The sequence below is a fragment of the Saccostrea cucullata genome, unplaced genomic scaffold, assembly GCF_032062105.1.
Source record: "Saccostrea cucullata isolate Sc308-1 unplaced genomic scaffold, CSIRO_AGI_Scuc_v1 ctg20757, whole genome shotgun sequence".
In the NCBI taxonomy this organism is placed as follows: Eukaryota; Metazoa; Mollusca; class Bivalvia; order Ostreida; family Ostreidae; genus Saccostrea; species Saccostrea cuccullata.
This window is the reverse complement of record NW_026923601.1, coordinates 1-20,893: the sequence shown is the minus strand read 5'-3', so window position 1 is coordinate 20,893 and position 20,893 is coordinate 1. Positions and strand designations below refer to the sequence as shown.

At 34.3% G+C, this 20,893-nt stretch overlaps 2 protein-coding genes across 3 annotated transcripts; one reads left to right on the top strand and one right to left on the bottom strand.

The window, feature by feature from the left end:
• Positions 1–1,435: 1,435 nt before the first annotated feature.
• On the top strand, positions 1,436–8,273 carry LOC134264462 (uncharacterized). Its single transcript, XM_062746764.1, has 2 exons — positions 1,436–1,513; positions 6,418–8,273. Exon 2 carries the CDS (start codon positions 6,480–6,482, stop codon positions 8,139–8,141), a length of 1,662 nt encoding a protein of 553 aa, XP_062602748.1. The 5' UTR covers positions 1,436–1,513; positions 6,418–6,479; the 3' UTR covers positions 8,142–8,273.
• A 1,569-nt stretch (positions 8,274–9,842) lies between these two features.
• LOC134264461 (protein still life, isoform SIF type 1-like) lies at positions 9,843–16,562 on the bottom strand. 2 transcript variants are annotated; one of them, XM_062746761.1, is made up of 2 exons: positions 16,451–16,562; positions 9,843–10,042 (listed from the first exon to the last, which is right to left on the bottom strand). In XM_062746761.1, the coding sequence occupies exons 1-2, from the start codon at positions 16,546–16,548 to the stop codon at positions 9,850–9,852; spliced, it is 291 nt and encodes a 96-aa protein (XP_062602745.1). In that variant the 5' UTR covers positions 16,549–16,562; the 3' UTR covers positions 9,843–9,849. The 2 variants fall into 2 exon arrangements, with proteins under 2 accessions (XP_062602745.1, XP_062602747.1); XM_062746763.1 differs by lacking the exon at positions 16,451–16,562 and adding an exon at positions 13,763–14,224.
• Between the last annotated feature and the right edge of the window lie 4,331 nt (positions 16,563–20,893).

Genomic DNA, 20,893 nt, shown 5'->3' with positions numbered 1-20,893 from the left:
TACACCTATCACATCTTTTTCTAGACAAGTAATATGTTGACTCAATGTTCAGTTATAACCTCATATACACTGTAGTATTTCTTTAATGGAATCAATGTGCTGGAGATGTGCATAATATACTAGAGGCAAGAACCAGCTTTCATAAAGTCACAATGGAATGAACTTCCTCTAAAAAATAAGATGGTCATTCATCAGGAAATGTAATCCAGATGCAACTCTGGTGGTGTGCATCCTTAAGATGCATGGTCCATACAACTCTGGTGGTGTCCTTGGAGGAATGGTCCATACAACTCTGGTCCAGGTAGAACTTGTGGTTACTTGGAATTTAATAGACCCATGCACTTTAAAGGTTAAGTCAGATCCAGCATCTGAAGCAAACTTAAGGTCATGTGCATCCCTAGATGCATCATCCATACCAATTTGGTCCGGGTTGGACTTATAGTGAAAAAAAAATCTTTTTGTTGAAGCCATAAATCTCTAAAATAATTTAATTTTGAACTTCTTTACTTCCTCACAAACCCTAAAGGCATTGTAAACCTTAAATGACTCAATTCTAACTGTTTTATGTCCACCTCCCAAAACAAACCAATAAAGCTGCCTTATAGTCACACTAAACTTCTGTTTTTTTAAATACATTTGATCATCCATTTCAGTTTCCAGAAACCAATACCTGGAATAGCTTGAAGTCCAAAGCTCTTTTTCTTGTTCTACCCTTTATATCTCTTGTCCTTGGATATCTCAAAATTTTTCCTCTTGATAATGAAGTGTGACTGTATATATACTGTTAATACAATGAAACACTGATACCGTTGTATGCCCATGGAAGGACAGGTTAATGTTTTTCTTATCGGAGGCAAACTTTAAGGTCAAAAGATAGAAAATAATGGTTCCCATAGAAAGGTCTTGTCAACAATTCAGTTGGTTTCCAAATAAAAATATTATCAAAATGAATACTGGTACAAAATTGAAAAATGAAAGACCTTAGTATCTCCACCTGTTCAAATGGTATGGTCAAAGATATTTTTTTTACATGACAGTCAAACTTCAAGGTCAAAAGTTCAAAAATGTAAGAGGGGACTTCTTGTAAGGTCATGCTCGTCTGAGATCAAAAATGTTAATCTTAATATTTGAAAAAGGACTAGTTAAAAGGAATGTATACATTTTAAGTCTGAAAGTCTTAGCACCAAAAATTCAAAAGTTATGACCAAGGTTAAGTTTTTTTTTTATTTTTGCTGACAGACAGCTAGACAGACAAACAGGCAGGCAAACATATCCATGCCTTGGAGCCTTTGATTACCAGGGCATAAAAAAAAACCATTGTTAAATTAAAGTACTCTTCTTAAAAAAAAAAAAACAACCTTGATAGAGAATGGTCAGGAAAAGTTTAAGTGTCCATAGGAAATCACATGACAGACAGACAGGGAAGTAGAATTTTCAGGGAGATTAACATTGGACTGGCTGCTGAGACAAGAAACTCTGAAGTAATGGAGTTACATATCTAGCTATCTAAAAGGTAAGTTTACATCATTAATTAAGGTTTTCCGCTCAGGCGGAAGACCTTCTACTGATTCTGATGGTTAAGATTATTCCTATTATTCTTTTTTTTTTTTCCTAGACGCCAACTTTGATACCTCGTAACTCGCTCATTTCTTAACATATTTCGCTCAAATTTTCAGAGTTTTTGGACGTTACAAAACTCAATTAAAATGTTTTCATACATTTCAAAAATTCCCTTCCGCTTTCGAGTTATTTCCCTTTAAATGAAAATTTGGTACTGTTCGTTTCCAGACAAAGGCTCAGAAACGACAAAAGCGGGAGCAGAATGTCTACTGCATTTAAATACTAAAAGAATTGAAGTTGTGCACATCGGTTTTTCTTTTTCGATTTATGCGCTCAAAACGGTGTTAGATAGGGGTCAAAAATGAGAATGCCTAAAAGCGCCAAATTTTACATATATTTCCTTGTGTATCTTTTAAACTAAAAATAATTTGTTAAGACATGTTTCACAAATATTGTGCATAATTTTAAGATCTATCATTTGACATCATTAAAAAGGGGCTGGCCCCTCAAATTAGGGGTCAAGGAAGCTTGAAAGTTTTTGCATTATAACTCAAAAACGGTAAATATTTCGATATGGTTATCGATTTGAAATGGGTCTTTAACATCTTATTGATCTCATGAAAACGTTATTTGTTCGAATCTTGTGTTATTAAATGAGCAGCAAATTTTATAATCCATGTACAGGTAACTGATTAATTTTATACAGCAAGTGAAGAATTCTTTATGCGTACGCGAATAACACGTACTGTAACTGAAATAAACTGGATAAGAATAATATACTTAACTAAATTGAATGTTAAACTTTGTTGAAATAAAGTTTTTAACGTATTCTCTAGCTGGATGTCATACAGATTATTCAGAGACAACTTTCTCCTTGTATTTAGTTTAAATTACAAGACGGGAGATAGGAAAAATACTTATCATCTTTCATTCGATTGATACTGAATGTAGCATTATTTATAAAAAAAAAAAAAAAAAAATCAAGCTTAAAATAATTCACTGTCATTTAATTCATGCATCGTGAATTTTCCTCGGACTTTGACTGTTTTTGTTTACATTTGTGCAACCCGTTTATCGATCGCGCATTGACCTATATACATTCCGGAGGTCAACATTACCGCTCTTTGATTTTTACGCGAGTCCCAGAGTTATCTAAAACGATGCTAGTCATCGATTTACTCAGTTTAAAATCAAGAATTTGACATATTTGCGTAAATCGTAAGAATATTTCTAGACACAAATATAAAGGTTTTCTTGAACATGTATGAGTATTAAAAGATAAAATGTCTGATTCTATTCTTTGACGAATGAATAAAAGGCGTTGCGATTTTACTCAGGTACAGATGATTTCTCTGGACGAGTCCATTGGTTACATTGATAGGTGACGCAGGATGACCTATCGATAACTCTGCCAATTTTGATTGTGATTGTAATTGCACATGTACATAAATTAATGTTGAATTCTACACTTGTGAAGTACATTATAGTTTCGTTATTTAAAGAATCGGGATATCACAACTGCAACTTAATTGTTTTTAATTTGAACGGATGATTCTATTATTGGAAAGGTACACATATTTAGGCGCCATCGTCTCCCTCTCGACTTTGAAGTTATTGCAATCGTTACATGTATACGGGCCTATATCAAGTTATTCTAGTTGCTTAAATCATTTCAGGAAAAATTGCGATGTTGTTTATAATAGCAATTACAAACAAACATGAGAAATGCACACAGTAAATTGTAAGTGGAAGTGACGTTTTCAATTCTCATGAAAATCGAAAATTAAATTATAAATTTCTTTTATTTCATCGAATAAGAAGCTAGAATATCACAATGACACGATTTTATGTGCATGTACTTGATATTAACTAAGTACATGCTGTTTTACACAGAAGAGCACCCAACATATATGAGCTTTAAGAATACGAGAAAAAAAATGAAGAATTAGAAATTTTTCTTACAAATTCAAAATTGCTTCCTGTAATTTCGAACAAATATTCCAAGCCTTTAAATATTCTTTCGTGTTTATTAGACTAAAAGAGATTAAATTATTAAATTTCCACTCATTGCGATACGTAACCCCCCTGAAATGATACAATGCTTTCCTTCAGACTCGAGAATGGCAGGCCAGGGCTGGTGTTGAAATCCATGATTAATCCATAACCTATTATAATATTAACCAATAATCATACGCGATCTTTTTTTTTAATTCGCAGGTTGTCAAATAATTTTTTTTAAAAAGTCGGCAAAGATAAGTACACGTCACTTTGACTTTCTTATTCATAAACTTTTTAATTTCTAAAACTTGTGCCGATTAGAGTATACAATCGAGCATCGAAGTGTGTACATGTACTACATGTACTACAGTGTAGTTTTTTTTTTTTTTTTTTGGGGGGGGGGGTTACCAGTTTTCGCTGCATTTGATTTCCCGAATTTTGCATTGCATTTCCGACAATTAATAATTTTATTTGTTACATTCATTATTTTCATTCTAGATTTTTACACTATTGTTTTTAGCAATTCAACGTTAACAAAGTTAATAGAATATAATTGGTGAAAGTAACACATATGATTTATAAAACGAAAGTCAAGCAATAAAAGTTAAAGTTTGTATTTTGAAAAATAAATCAAGTCAAGTCACATAAAACAAAGACAGGTTGAAACGCTCACACATGGACATACACACAAATGTTTTGGTAACTCGGAATAGTCCAGAGTAAAGCTATATTTTCTTGATACGGAATGTCCAATACATCTAATGTTCACGTCCGGGATAGTCCATGGCAGTTTTATCACACATACGCAATTATCATACAAGTAGAACGCTCTTTGAGGTTGAGGATTGACACTTATTCCTTAGATAAATACTGAGTGACAAATTCCTTTTTACTGTCTTAACTTAACTTGATAGGTAAATAATTTTAGCATATGTTAAAAATAAGCATTAGAAATAATTCTTTTCATAAAATTCAATTCTGTTACATTTCAAATGAATTTGTAAAATTAACTTTATGACAATTGTCTAGCTGCAGATCTGTAGCTCGCTAGCTGTTCTTAAAAATTTGAGATGGATCACCAGAGAGCTACAGTGTTTCACATACAGCATTATCTCAAATTCAGGCTCAGAAGGACTAGTACTATTAAAAACGATTGTAAGGAATGTTTAACTGTAGAAAAATTTAAGGAATGTGCTAGAGACACACGGTAAATAATATTTTTAGATTCAAGCAGTTGAAAAACACGGATATTGAATATAGCTTCAGCGCAATTTTTTCTAATATTTTCTATTTTTTTATTATTCGTATTTCTCAATTTATCATGTTCAAATAACGTGTATTTTTTTTATTAGGGCACATTAAACCTTATTTGTCAACCAGTCTGACAGTGTCCATCTGTCACGAGAACTTTAAACTTGATAATAACTATTGAATGAGTTGAATTAGGACTTTCATATTTCACATGTGCATTACTTGTGACATGTGATTTTCAAATATACTGTGATTTTTAACCCCGTGACCTTGATCTTGGAGCTTGACCTACTTAAAAAATAACATTACTTTAAATTGACCATAACTATTGAAAGCTTTCATTTTATAAACATATAATGTATTACCCGTGTCAACGCCTTTGAAAATTCATTATGATTTTTGACCTTTTGACCTTGAAGTTTAACAGGCTTTTCCAAAATGTAAACATTGCCTAAAATTGACCATGACTTTTGATAAAGAAAGGATAACGCTTTCATACCTAGATTTACACATGTATATACGTATTAGCTTTGACAAGGCCTATCGAAAAAAGTATAGCTTAAGAATTCGTCAATACGGTAGCACACAAATTGGCTTTGCTTTTCACCAGCGTGTGTCATGGTGTGACGTAAGGTCATTTTAACAAGGTCAAGGTTGCAAACATTCCTTTACTATCTTTTTTAATAGTAAAACATAAATAAAATGAGATCTACCCTTAAAAGATTGCTTTAACATTAGAACGTGGCATGACCTTGACCCAAGGTCATTTCTCCCTGTCCGCAGCTCCGACGGAAGACCTACTCGTTGCTTTGCAACGAGCTTGGCTCTAGTTATTATAATAATACTTTAATGTTATTCATGAAGACAAATATCATAACATATATCTATGAAAAACTTTTGAAGTAGCTTGATCTAGCTTATAGTTCTGTGATTTCATAAAATTTAATAAAATCAAATAATTCATTAACATATAATCTGAAATATCAATTACAATTTACACAGCTGACAAAATCTAAGGACTTCTTTCAAGTATGGCCGGAGGATGGGGGGGGGGGGGAGTCAGGGAAGGCAAGGAACTGGAAGTAATATTTTATCACAAAAGTTGAAATCAAAGAGCTTAATTTATGTTTGCATTCATAATAATCAATTTCATCAATAGCAAAAATGTTTTTTTCCAGTGTATTAACAGTTTGAATGTATATTTTATGGTTCCTTGATACTCTGATAAGGTAGATAACTCTGAATTGAATATATGTCTATTATTTCTTTATAAATTTCAAAGTTCAAAATATGTTTCTTTTTGTTCAAATCTAATCTGCAACCTTTATGTTGAAAATGTTTGTATTTTACTAATAAAATCTATTTCTTCTTAAAACTCCTAATCATTAAGGCATAAATTAAATTCATGACTGAACAGAGGGATTATGAGCCTTAAAAAAGAAAACCAACCTTAAACTCCTATCATTTTACTTATAGCTCAAATGATCAGCTCTGGACCCCCATGTTTTTTACTGATTGAGATTCTTAATCTAGTTAGCTATGGACCCCTGTGTTTACGGAACCTCTCTGTTTAATTCGCTATGAACCCCTGTTTTCTTTTTTTTGCAGAACATCTCTTTAAAATTAACTATGGACCCCTGTTCTAGGAGCCTCCCAATCTAATTTTAGCCATGAACACCCGCTACTGTGCACAAGACGTTTTACGCTGCAGTGTTTGTAAAGAGGACCCTCTACACAGTTATTGTCAGCTGTGTCACATCAACCTGTGTACTAACTGTATAGAAAGCCACCTCTCTGACTCGAACAAACATCACCCAGTGGTCCCCTACCAAACTAAAAATAATAACTACCCCCCATGTCCTCAGCATAGGGACAGACACTGTGAAGATTTCTGTGAGAAATGTGACGTTCCTGTCTGTTCCAACTGTCTGTCGTCTGGTAAACACAATAGACACACTTTATCAGATGTTCTGCAGAAACTCAGAGAGAAAACAGAAGATTTAAAAAATGACCTGAAAGAATTGCAGGATAGAATTCGTCCTAAATATGAAGAAATTGTAACTGATTTAAGAACCCAGGAAGCCAGTCTAGACACGTATTGTGCTGAACTCACTGCGGCCATAGTCAGAGAAGGAGAAGACTGGCACAGAAAGATCGACATCGTCGTCAACAAAAGATTATCTGAAGCTGAGGAGATGAAAAACAAATACCACACGGCTCTCAGTAAGCATGAAAAGGACGTCAGGGACACAGCTTCTGAAATTGAACAGAGTATTCTTGATTTGGAGAAAATGCTGGATTCCAATGACGCCTTCCTCATTTCAGTTTACGAGTCCCGTAATACAGAATTCAGAAGTTTTCCACCCAGAGTCCTGGTTACCGTGCCGATCTTCACCTCTCCTAGAGACAACAAAGAACAGCTGGATCAACTGTTTGGTTCTTTGTCGGGATCAGACGTTAAAACCGACGAGAATGGCTACACAATGGAGGAACCCGAGATTCCAACCTCCCCTCCCTTCAAACCACTACTCAACCAACCAAGGACGACTGTCTGTATCAACATAGGACAGACTTGGCCCAACAGTGTAGCCTGTCTGGGTGATGACAAAGTATGGACGTGTGGTTATGACAACAGTATACGACTCTATAACCTTCAAAACAGACTGCTGAAGTCACTCCAAACCAAGTCAGGGAAGATACCAGGTGACATCGCACTGATGAGGAGTGGAGAACTAGTGTATACTGATCCTCAGGCCAGAGGTATAAATAAAGTGAAGAATAAAAAGATAAAGGAAATGGTCAGATTTAAGGGATGGATGCCCTTCAATGTATGCAGCACCTTCTCAGATGACCTGCTGGTTAGCATGTGCAGTGTGGATTATTCAGAATCCAAGGTCGTCCGTTTCTCTGACTTCACAGAGACACAAACCGTTCAGTTTAACAATGACGGGACTCCTCTGTATTCCCCTGGCTTTGGTAAATACATAACTGAGAACAGAAACCTGGATATCTGTGTATCTGATGGTAACGCAATGGCAGTAGTAGTGGTCAGTAGGGCGGGGAAACTCCGATTTAGATACACCGGTCATCCCTCCTCTGCCACTGGACCATTCACTCCGCGCGGGATCGCGGCAGACGGACAGAGTCAGATCCTGGTAGCGGACATTAACAACCACTGCGTTTACGTCCTGGACAGCGACGGAGCGCTCCTACGTAAAATGTGTCAGATCACAAGTCCGTATGGAATCTGTGTGGACAGCAGGGACAACCTCTACGTCATAGAATGGAATCAGCCCTCCATGGGGATGGTCAGGAAAATACAATACATGTAATGACTGGGATTATTACAATACATGACTTGTAATACCTTGTGACTGGGGATTATTACAATACATGTAATACGTTGTGACTGGGATTATTACAATACATGACCTGTAATACCTTGTGACTGGAATTATTACAATACATGACTTGTAATACCTTGTGACTGGGATTATTACAATACATGACTTGTAATACCTTGTGTCTGGGATTATTACAATACATGACTTGTAATACCTTGTGACTGGGATTATTACAATACATGACTTGTAATACCTTGTGTCTGGGATTATTACAATACATGACCTCATGGGGAAGTCAGGAAAATACAATACATGTAATGACTGGGATTTCTACAATACATGTCACACACTGTGACTGGGGTTTATAACTGATTAGCTAACACCGTGTTGATATCTCACAACATGCTAATGCTTAACTCATCAAAAGCAACAAGATGTCCATACCTAACTGAAAATAAGAATGTTAAGTTTCATTAAGTTAGTGTTCTTGCTTTAATGCTTTGATGCTTCCAAGACAGAGACATTGTATCAACATATTTGAAAGACCTATGCTATTGTTAGACTGGGCTTGGTTCCATAAATCGAGCCAATTGCATTGTTGCTGATGAATTCAAAATACGAGAACTGAATTTTTTCTCAAAATTATTATTCACACAATAATTTTCTTTTTTATAAAGATTTTTCATTCTCAAAATTATGATTTCTTTTTTTTTTTTTTTTTTTTTTTATTCTTTGACCTATTCAATGCCAGTATTTCTGTTACATACATAAATTGACAAATTCAAAATTTAGCAAAATCACTGGATATTGTATGGTTAGTGTTATCATGAAATTGTTCTGACACACATCCAAACCACATACATGTATTCAATTTGTATTTTTTAGGGATTTATTGAGGGTATTTTCGAATCAGCGCATTGAAGATTGTGTGCCAAATTCACTGAAATATGTTGTCGCTTTTTAAAGTAACACATATTTTAAGTACAAGTCAAAAGAGAACAGCTGGGTGTATCAATAACCTTGACCTTTTGACTTTGACCCCTGAGAAAGTAGCCGAATACTTCAGTAACTTGCCTGCATATAGTTAAAATTTGTACTCTGTATTTGGGGTCTTGGAAAGGGAAAAATTTTTAAAGAATTATTTCTACAAAAATCATTGAAAATACTTGTTTAGTTTTATTTGAAGTAATTTAATTTTAATAATTCATCCAGTACACTCTGATAGGATAGAGAGCTCTTAGCCTCATTCATTTCAGATTATTTTATTTCTTTTTTGTAATTTAATTATATGTGAGAGTTCCTTCCTTAATATTGTTTGTTAATGAATCAGGAAGTAATATTGGAATCAAACAAATAATTTTAGAAAACTCAAGTCTTTTTTTTAAGTTTTTTTTTCATCAATGGTATTATTATTCACACAATAATTTTCTTTTTTATAAAGAAAACATATTTCCATTCTCAATATCAAGTAATATTTTCAAAATTATGATTTCTGTTTCTTTTTTTAAATATAAATCGATCCTTTCATAAAATTGCTTTCATAACATTAAAAAAAATGCTAAAAATCATTTATCTGGTTTCAATATTTTGACAAGGGGAGCTAGCTGTAAGATGGTTGCATTATTTTGACAAGCGGAGGTAACTGTTAGATGGTTTTACAAAAAAGGAGGTAACTGTTAATTTTTACAAAAGGGGGCTAACTGTTACCAGGTTGTGTAATTTTGACGTCAAATATTTTTTCCACGTGTTTGTTGTACGCGGTGATCTGGAATACTGTAGTGGGCGTGTCCTCGATACAGGAGATATTGACAGGTACGACGTCCAATGAAACTCGCTCCCATCTCATGTAGTCACCGTCGCCATGGACACGGAATATCTCCGCCCACAATCTACAAAACAAAAAAGTCAAATAAAAGCTAGCACTACAGTGCAACACAGGCACGTGGCATCGTTTTTGAAAGTGGGGGGCCAACCAGAGAAAAAAATTTTTTTTACTTAAACTTAATACCTGTAAATGTAAATCCTATTTCGGGGGGGAGGGGGGGGGGGGGGTAGTGGCCAACTTTTTTCAATTTAAGGCCAACTTCCAATTTTTTTGCATACAATACTATGTTTTCCTTTTTATCACTATACTGTAGTAAGAAGTGGGGGGCCAACCAAACTTTCAATGGACATTTTCAATAGTAAAGGTATTGTTTGGAAAAAAAAGTGAGGGGGCCAGCCCCCCCCCCCCCCCCCCCCCCCCCCCCCCCCCCCCCCCCCCCCGTTACTACATGCCTGCAACATTAAGGCATCCAAATAATTTTTTTTTCAAATTAGATTGTTCTTTAAATGAAAGGACATCTACCGTCTACTAAAGAAAACTTGACTCTCTTTGTATAGTTCTATTATTACATTTAACATAATGATTATATACAATCAAAACCAAAATTCTGAGAAAATTTGATCTTGTCTTTTAATAATGATTTATTCTCTTTTGCAATATATGTAAGGAACACACATTAAAAATATTTTGAGATGACAGTTTAAAAACATGCAGAAATAAATTGAGAAACGGCACACTTTTTTGTGCGCAACGTACAGTTTTTTCAATGGGTGGCACTGTAGCTCTCCGGTCTGTCAAAATATTTTGCTACAGTTCTGCAGCTAGTCCATTAATAACAATTTATTGCCTCCTTCAATAATGTGCCATAAAATCTTAATGTCTCATCTACAGTAGAGTGATAAAAGTACCGTCTACAGTCAAGTGATAAAAATACCGATACTTCTCAACAGATCAGCAATCAGAAGCACAACATCTAAACATTAAAATCTAGAGTTAACTGTATCAACCGTATTATAAAATTCTTACAGTAATAAATATTATAACAGAGTACCAGCTAAGTGAATTATCTGTTACACTGCATAAAGGGGAAGAACTCCTACAACTTCAGTCTCAATATCACAATGTTTTAAGTTTAAAAAGTTTCTGATAGAGTTACAAATATTTGCTTCAATGAATTTTTTATACTTCTTTTTAACATTATTGTAACACTCATTAGTCAAAGCTGCAATAGATAATTCTGTAAATTATGTACAAACCAAAAAAGAAATAAATTAACTAATCTAATTAATTTTTATAGGATGTATATAAAAAATTTTTCTTGAGTTTTGATATTGTATTACATTTATGTGATGTATAAACTCATTTCTTTTTTCACTTTTTGTACAGGACCACTAGAAATTTATCAATTTAATGTTTGCAAAAAGTTTAAATCTTACTTTTTTTCTGATAGAGCTATAGATATTTGTTTAAATAAAAATGTCATAATAGTTTTTTTTTAAATATAGCTGCATGCAAAAAATAATTCTTTAAATTATGTACAAACCAAAAAAGAACAGATTCAATCAAATTTTTTTCTTGAGTTTTGATATTTGCATGACATTCGTGTAATGAATAAACTCATTTCTTTTCTCACTTTATGTACAGCAAATATTCATCGAATTATTTTTTTTTTCTGCATCCATGATTATTTATAAATATACAAAGTATACAGAGAGCTCTTATCTTCCCACAATAACAAAATCAAGTTACAGCATTTTAGCTGAGGCCGGATGACGGCACCAAGAAAAATAATAAATCCTGAAGTCTGTGATTCTATAAATAGATTCCTTACCCTCCAGAAATGAGTCAAACACCTACACGGAATGAAGCGAAACAAAAACAACAAATAACTTAGATTCCAGTTAGAAAAAATTTACAGAAATCCTTTGAAAAATCCAAACACTGACTTTGTTTTAAGACGAGAGTTTTGTGTTTTATGAACATTCAGATTGATCCCAGGAACAAATTAACCACCACAATGTAGGACATATTGATCGTCATGACAACAGACAATCATTGATTTCCATGACAACAGCTGCTATACTTCTCTCACAAGATGACACCCCTGTCTTGTGTTGATTTTCTAATTTGTATTTGGTTAAATGTGCAGGGAGACAAGAAAATCAATTTTATATGGTGGAGATTTTGTTTTCAGATAGTTTGAACATCATTGAACATTAAGGATTTTTCCCCATCTTTTTTTCTGTAAAAAAAAATTGAAGCCGGGCCCATTTAACACAATTCAGTGTCATTCAGACACAAAGCATCCTCAAACGTCTTACTCCACGATTTAAAAGCTTTCATCCTGTAACCACTGCACAACATCTGCAATCCGAAATAATGTATACAGAGTTATTTTCGACTCGTATTATTTTCGCCCTTTTGCACTTGCGAACAATTTTGCCCAGTTTTAAATTCGCCCAGTCATAGTTCTGTTAAAGAAATTATGAGGTGTAATTTGAATTCACCCCATTTTAAATTCACCCAATCAAGAAGAGGGCGAAAGGGGCGAAAGTAAAAACCAGGGCAAAAATTTCCCTGTATACAGTATTCATAATCATTAAGATTCTCTCTCAACATGGTCAAAGACCCTAAAGGTTTTAAACATAGATATTTAAGGTAGCTCTATACACACTGATCACTGAAGAGTTCCAATTCCTGGATAATTTCTATTCTATTAGTGATTTGTTCTTTGGTGTAATAAAATGATATTCCACAATAAATGAAAGAAAGTAAAGTAAACTTAGACTGAGATAAAGTAATTAAAAACATTATTTGTAAGAGATATTAGGTTTTGGCCATGGATATCATACTGGATAACTCAGCCGGTTCGATTCCCGGTCCTGACTCCAGCAATACATTTCCTCCTTTCCTGTTACAGATTTGGTGCCGTTGACCACCCTTTGAATTGCAGGTGATAGTCTGCCAGTGGGTAAAAAGACCTGTAATGGGTTGTGTCTTCAAGGGCAAAGACCATTTAAGGAGGGAGGAATGTAATGGTTTGGGCCGTTGTTATCGGCCTGGATAGCTCAGTTGGTAGAGCACCTGACTAGAGATGCAGGGGTCCCGGGTTTGATTCATGGTCCAGCCATACATTTTCTCTTTTCCTGTCACACAAGTACATGTATTTTTCTACCATGATTTCTATTCATTGATATTTCAATATCTCTGAAATTTTTTCTATAGAAATGTACGTGGTAGTATCATTTAAAGGCTGGGTATCTGCTGGAAATCTTATGTTGCAAAACTGTAACCCATACCTGTACACATAAGGATTAACCCCTTCCTCTGTTACATTGAATAATTCTTCATACCACTGCATCTTGATGCAGGCAATATATGTTTCACATGTTATGGAATCTGGTTAATAGTGAAAATTTCAAACTAAACACATTGATTTTTTTTAAGAGTAGATTCAATTAGTTTCTGTTTTCTCTCCCCTTTTTGCAGAATCTAAGGAACTAAATCTTGGTCATGTACCTATATATATTCCCATTTCTAAGATTTTTCTCTGTGATAACTCTTTGAAAGTTAGCGGAGTTGATTTCTTGATAATTCTACTGAAATGCAAATTACGCAGGTCGATAAGTCAGGAGCTAAGGAGGCCTAATATACATGCCCTGGCATACTATACTAACTAGACCCTGATTCCTTAAATATTTTGTTTTTTTCAGCCATTATTGCAAGGAATTGTAAGACTTACGTATCTCCCTTTTAAAAATCTTGGGTCAAGCCTGGTACTTACAGCTGATTACAAACGTTGCTTTTTCTTGGTCTCCTCATGGCTAAGGTCAAAGGTCAGGGGTCGGGACACATGATGACCTTTGAACTGCAAGCACTAAGGAGTACATCTCCATTGTCAGGCACATTCAAGGTTAAAGTTTAAAAGGTTAAAATCCTTCTTAATTCAAAGGAAATCTTCAATCTGTATAAACACTTCCTCAAAACATTTTATCCACTACCACCAACACAATGGCTGGCTTGGCTACATGTGTTTATATTTTACAGGAACAAAAACTTTTCAGCATGAAAACCTGGCCTCCATTTTAATGGATTGTAATTGATTTGATACAGAGCGTTATCTTAAAACACTTAAAGTAATTCCCAGGTTCCTCTGCCTCAACACAATACACGAGTTCACTCTGTAGAAACACCAAGATCAGCATGTCAGCTGTATATCTTTTTTATCTCCACACATCAAAGAGTGACATCCTTAATTTATCACTTTCTACCTCATCTACAGGTCTGCTCAAAATTCAGATCCAAAGTTTTTTATATCCATTAGGGAAAAAACACATACAGATGTACATAAAAGTGAAGAAAATGAATAATGTCGAAATTATTATATCAATTATGAAAATGCGAAGAAATATTTTTTTTCTTGATAAAATTTTTAACCTTTTAGCTAAATCTATAAAAATATATAACCATTATTATCGATAAAGCCCTCATTCTGAAGGTTATTATCCAAGGTCACTCAGTTGAGTCCTGTACAGTGTTACAGTGTCAAGAAAGTTCCTATTGAGAATTTTCATAAGTATTTATAACTTTTCAAATCCAATTTCAACTGTTAAATATTATTTATATGTATTTTATATAATTCTCATTCTCCATGTTCTCCATCATACACATTAAACTAGTAAACTTGCCATCCCAATACGCAAGTTTCGAGATTATCTCCCTTGGTGCGTTCTTTCGTTGAGGAGGGGAGTTTGGTTGCCGCGTAAACAAACAGGTGGGACAGATATTTATTATTGGATATACCGCATCATAGATATACTGGTTTGTCGTTACTATATAATTGTAAGGATGCACTGTTCAACTCAAGAAAAACCGAATTATTTTAAAGGTGTCATTTTTTAAAGCAAAAAATTCGGAACAAAACAGAAAATTCAGTGGATGTGAGACTTTTCAGACGAGGAAAGAGATATATGGACCTCTAATAAATACGGTAAACATGAATCTGATCATTACATGTCGGCAATCTAAATGACACATTGATTTTTTACCTTATTATAACTTCAAAAAACCCACTAACTTTTTAGAGAATGTTTGTACAATCAAGAAAATCTTTTACTTTTATGAAGACCACGACGTTTATTTCGTTTTTAAGTACCCGATAATTGAAAGTAGATTTATAAATATACACAGTTGAGCTTGATAAAATCATAAAATGCATCACTGATTAACATCTTTATCTTTCTACAACATTAAATAATTTTTAAAAGCCATAGACATCGTTCATTTATTTATGCACGTTTGTATACATAAGCAAACTGTCCCACCTCCATGCTGAAATGGATACTTTTTGCGCCTTTATTGCAGGAGAGTTACAATCTCGAAACTGGCGTATTGAACTTTACAATATAATTGTTCAGTGTTGTAATTAAGGCTTATTCTTATCAAACTATAATCCATGATTTCACTCATTTAGAATCCATTCAAACCAATGTAACAATTGTCTTCCTGCATTTACTTCACACATATACAAATCAAGGTAAATTATATCCCATTTTCACAATTTCTGAATTTTTTCCCATCATGCCTTGAAGATTTCATTCTGTCTCACTATAAATATTAATCATCTCTATCAGATATAAATAAAGAACAATGTCACTCAGATCTACCTGTTTTCACCTGTTACAGTAATACATCAGAGCTTAGCCAGGGATTATATGTCACTTTATTGTCAATATCTCTCATCAAATGTTAAAAACCTTCCCTTTGAAGGAAAAGCCAGACTTTTACTTGAGAAGGTTTTAAAATTCTTCACTGATCAGATTAAAATTCAAGGGCCATTTTCATCAAAAGGAAATATTTCAGAACTAAATAGAAAATTAACAACTACCCTTTGCTTTGCTGTGTTACCATGGAAACATGTATATACAGTTACCATGGATATATACACTTCTTATCTGAGGAGATGGGAGTCCTTATATTCTCATGGATACATACACATAATTTGATTATTCTTACCTCAGGAGGAGAGAGTCCTTGCTGTGTTACCATGGATACATGTATATACAGTTACTATGGATACATGTATAATCAGTTCTTACCTCAGGAGGTGGGAGTCCTCACTCTGTTGCCATGGATACATGTATATACAGTTACTATGGATACATGTATGTACAGTTACTATGGATACATGTATAAACAGTTTTTACCTCAGGAGGAGAGAGTCCTCACTCTGTTACCATGGATACATGTATATACAGTTACCATGGATACATGTATATACAGTTACTATGGATACATGTATAAACAGTTCTTACCTCAGGAGGTGGGAGTCCTCACTCTGTTGCCACGGATACTTGTTTATACAGTTACCATGGATACATGTATATACAGTTACCATTGATACATGTATATACAGTTACCATGGATACATGTATATACAGTTACTGTGGATACATATATATACAATTCTTACCTCAGGAGATGGGAATCTTTGCTGTGTTGCCATGGATACTGGTCTTCTCTGTAAGGTTTCTTACTCAGTAACGGGGCACAGAGTTTGTTACCCATCATGCATCTGGTCCATGCTCACTGAAACAAAATCAAAATAGAAAAAATTAAAAAACTGCTGTAGAATCATATCATTCCTTGTGGACCAATGGATTTCTAGGTTCATCCTCAGCAATGAATTACATCCCCATGAACAATTAATTTGTTTAACATATATTAGTTAATTGAACCCTAATCCCTATGGGTTATGCACAACATAAAGCCCTCCCCCTCCCCCCTTCTAAAACTGTGGTAACGTTGTTGTTGCCCATGGAAAACTGACCCCCATGAGTTTAATTAAATATTGCCACAGTATTATACCATAATTCATGAAATAGCTCACTTAGAATTTATCACAAGCATGATAAGCATAATCTATCCTATTTTTTCTTTCTTTTGATCACTTTTACACCTTATACAATATATAAGACAAATCACCTGGGATATATATATCAAATTCCAACATTTATTAATCGTATAACCCTAAGCATTTAGCCATTATACTTACAATCATTGCATTCATCTGATCATCTTATAATAAACAATGAAGTGCTGGCTAGAACTTGTATATTTACATGACTGCCTAAATATTTAGCAATGATCTGGTGTGTGTATCGTTCCACACAATTTAAAACAAAATCAACTGACCCCAATATCCAACCACTTTTTTTATCTTAATCACTCAAATTACCCATAATTCCTCATCAAAGAGCTCCGTTCAGGAGGAAGTAATTAGATTAGCCGGCTATCTTATGTCAATCTTTGAAAAGCCACAAAACAGGAGAGAAGAGGAAAATAGCTGGATTTCAATTGGAAACAATTACAGCCTCTGTCTATCTGGTAGTGGGCATCACACCAGCTGGTAAACCCCAGAACCCAGCAAATATTTACCTCTAATAATCCAGGATTCCTCCAGTATTATATATATTGTAAATACAATCTTTTTATACATTTTTTTTTAAATTCCAAATGAATTAATTTATTAGGGGAGGGGGGGGATTTAATAACAACAGCAAATTTATGCTTAACTGTAGCTGAATTAACTCTTCATAGGGATAAAGAATAGAATTTCCAAAATCAAATACAATATCATCACAGCTGTTTATGTTTCAATTTTTCCTTTGCCATGTCACGCTTTCAGTCTGATGAATAATATAATCAAATATGGTGCTTATATTAAGCAGATATACTGTAGAAGCACAAATTTTCGTGGGTTAAAATTTCGTTGTTTTGTGATCAAAAATAGTTTCGTGGGCATTTAATTTCGTTGTTTTAAAAGTAAGACTATTCAATATGGCCAGCATTTTTTTATTTTTAGGTTTACGAACATCAGAATGAAAAACTCCCGTAGGAGGAGGAAATAAAAAAAAAAATAATTATATTTTGGATACATTATTGACTTTTCTACATTAATTTTTGCTTCTTTTTTTACGCTCTCCTAACAGGCTTCTTGCCACTGGACACATAAGAGTTACAAAGGGGAAAATACAACCTTTAATTGTTTATTTCATCATCTACCAGTTGGGGGCAGTGATATAAATCTTTTGATGTTGGACAAAATACAGATTTTTAAAAAAAAAAATCAATTTTTTAACTCTCTTTTAATAAATCTTCATTTTTGTTTTTAATGTGTGTTAGGTAGAAATTATTCTAAAATATTAATATACTCGAGACCTATAAAAGTAATAATTCCTTTCATAAAACAGACAGGGAGTATTCCCAAGGAGTATTGAGGAGTAGGGTGGAATTTTTTTCAATTAAGTGTAAAATAATTTTTCTGGCTGCCATAATAGATACTACATGCCTGTATATATTTGTATATTCTTGTTTCTAAATAGTTGAAATATTCTATTTCTTTAGGCTATTGTTTATTTCTTCCTCATATGGACTTAACTTCTCCCATAGTTTTATTCATTACATCTGATGCATAAGCGACCCTTTTCTGAAGAATGATGCTAAGACTGTAAGTTATGACAGAAACCTAAACAATGTCTCTGACAATAGCTACCACGGGCAGTTTTAAACCTGTGGGAGGAAAATAATTTACAATTACAGACAGTTACTTTTGAATACGGATACATAATTATCTCACCAACATGTCACTTTGCAACGAAGTCGTCAGCATTTTATTGTTCTCTGAATGGGTGAAACGTTTTGAATGGCACTCCTATCGATAAATATTTACATTAAACCAAGCTTTAGTGCTGCTATGGACTTGACACAAATAATTTTTCTCCCTTCATTACCCGCCATGTTCATTTAAAACCGGAAGTACGAGTTCGTAAATTTGAAATCTCGATCCCGACTCAAATTTGACATCGGAAAGAAAAAATTCTGTTTTTCTCAATTTTATTTTTTTTCTGAAAATTCAAAAACCTGAGCGGCGGGTTTGTAAACCTAAAAATAAAAAAATGCTGGCCTATATAGTCATATAAAATTTCGTGTGGGATTTAATTTCGTTGAATATTGTTAACAACAAAATAAACGAAATTTAATCCCCCACGAATATTTGTGCTTTTACAGTAATTAATAGACTGATTGCCAGGGGAGTAGCTTTATAAACCTCTTCGGCACCTCAGAGACCAAGGCATGGTCATATGGCACAAGATTTAACAACACAATGGACTGGTCAACAGGGATACTTACTCCCTCTTGGCACCTGATCCCGGGTCTAACATTTCCATGAGTCTCCATATATGTTGTGTTTTGCCCTGTTCACAATTTTTAATTCTTTAAGGGTCAGTCACTTTCATATAGGACCAATATCAGTTTAGTTTGGACTTCAATAAGGCATGGCATTCTCAACTTTACATAATTAGCTTCTGAAATTTACACAGTCTTCCTTCTCTGTTGAAATAAACATAGGATAGAAATTCGGCCAAATGTCAACTGGTGTAGTAAATAAACAGCCAATTAAAAGTTCTCTCATGGCACAGAGGTGGGGTATAAGTCATCTAATCATTGTCAACAACAATGTAAAGTTCCTGATGTTATTAACTTCTTAACCAATGAGAATATACTAGCATTTGCCATTACATAGCACCAAGAATGCCACGCCTTACTGAAAGTCCAAGCTAGCCTGAGAACTGTAATAATATCAACACTTTATCAAACCGAAACTTTATTCTGACACAAATAACAAGAGGCCCACAGGCCATAGCACTCACCTGAGCATCTGACCCTTCTATTTTCACCAGTTTGTCCCCTTGTAATATCTATTGTGGCCCCATGGGGTCATTGATTTGAACAATTGTAAGAATCTACACAACTCTAGGGATGCTTCCACATAAGTTTCAGCTTATCTGGCCCAGCGGTTCTTGAGAAAAAGATTTTAAAGATTATTACTACATATTTCAATGTAATAAAACTTCCCTATTGTGGCCCCTTCCTACCTCCAGGTGTCATGATTTGAACAATTTAGATTCTAAACTATCAAAGGACGCTCCGACCTAAGTCTCAGCTTTTCTAGACCAGTAATTTTAAAGAAGAAGATTTTAATTCACCCCACCCTACTTTTGTCTTTTCTTGATTATTTCCCCATGAAAAGTGGCATAAATTTGCCCTTTTTTTTACAAATTTAAAATCACCTTTACCCAAGAATGCTTGTACCGGGGAGTCACGTGACTGGTCAGTGTAATGGCCGTGTAAAAAATCAGCTCCGTGAATTTGGTTAAAAAAGAGTGGCATGAGACTTTGATTTGCAAAAAAAAATCTTGTCCAGGTAGTTTTTGGAAGGATATTCTTTAAGAAGATATCTTTTGTATGTGAAAATTCAGCAAATCTGGACCAAAAATGGCATCGAATTTGAAGACAAAGGCCCCTCTAACGGGAAGTACAGGTGACCTAGAAAAGACTGAAAAGTGTTCAGGCGATCAAGGTAACATTGACAAAGAGGTATCTATTGAGGCGTTTAAGAATTTGCAAGAGAGTGTAGAAGCGATCTCGTCTAATCTAAAATATGTAGCTGAACAGTCTGAGAGTAATTATGATGAAATGTATTTCATTCGATCTGAAAATACTCAGTTAAGACGAGAAGTGGATTTGTTACGTGCCATGCTTATCAAAATGGACAGGAAAATAAATCACATGGAATCCGAAATTACTGATTTACGCTCCAGATCAATGCGGGATAACATCCTTATACACAATTTTGCATACACCCAGGGTGAAAACCTAAATAAACGTGTTCCTGAAGTTTTATTGGAAACTCTCGGTGTAGAGGTTGACTTTGTACGTATTCATAGAAACAGTGTGAGGGGGGTTGTCAACTCGAGACCTGTGTCAATAACAGGAAAACTGAGGGATCGTACTAAAAAAGATGAATTGCTTCGGGCCCAGAAGGCTAAAAAAAGTGAAAATGTAAACCTCC

Coding starts and splice junctions, on each gene's coding strand:
- LOC134264461 (XM_062746761.1), bottom strand. CDS start 16,548: ATGATGGGTAACAAACTCTGTGCCCCGTTACTGAGTAAGAAACCTTAC. Junction 10,043..16,450: donor AAAGATTCCCATCTCCTGAG/GTAAGAATTGTA, acceptor TTTGTTTTGTAG/ATTGTGGGCGGAGATATTCC.
- LOC134264462 (XM_062746764.1), top strand. CDS start 6,480: ATGAACACCCGCTACTGTGCACAAGACGTTTTACGCTGCAGTGTTTGT.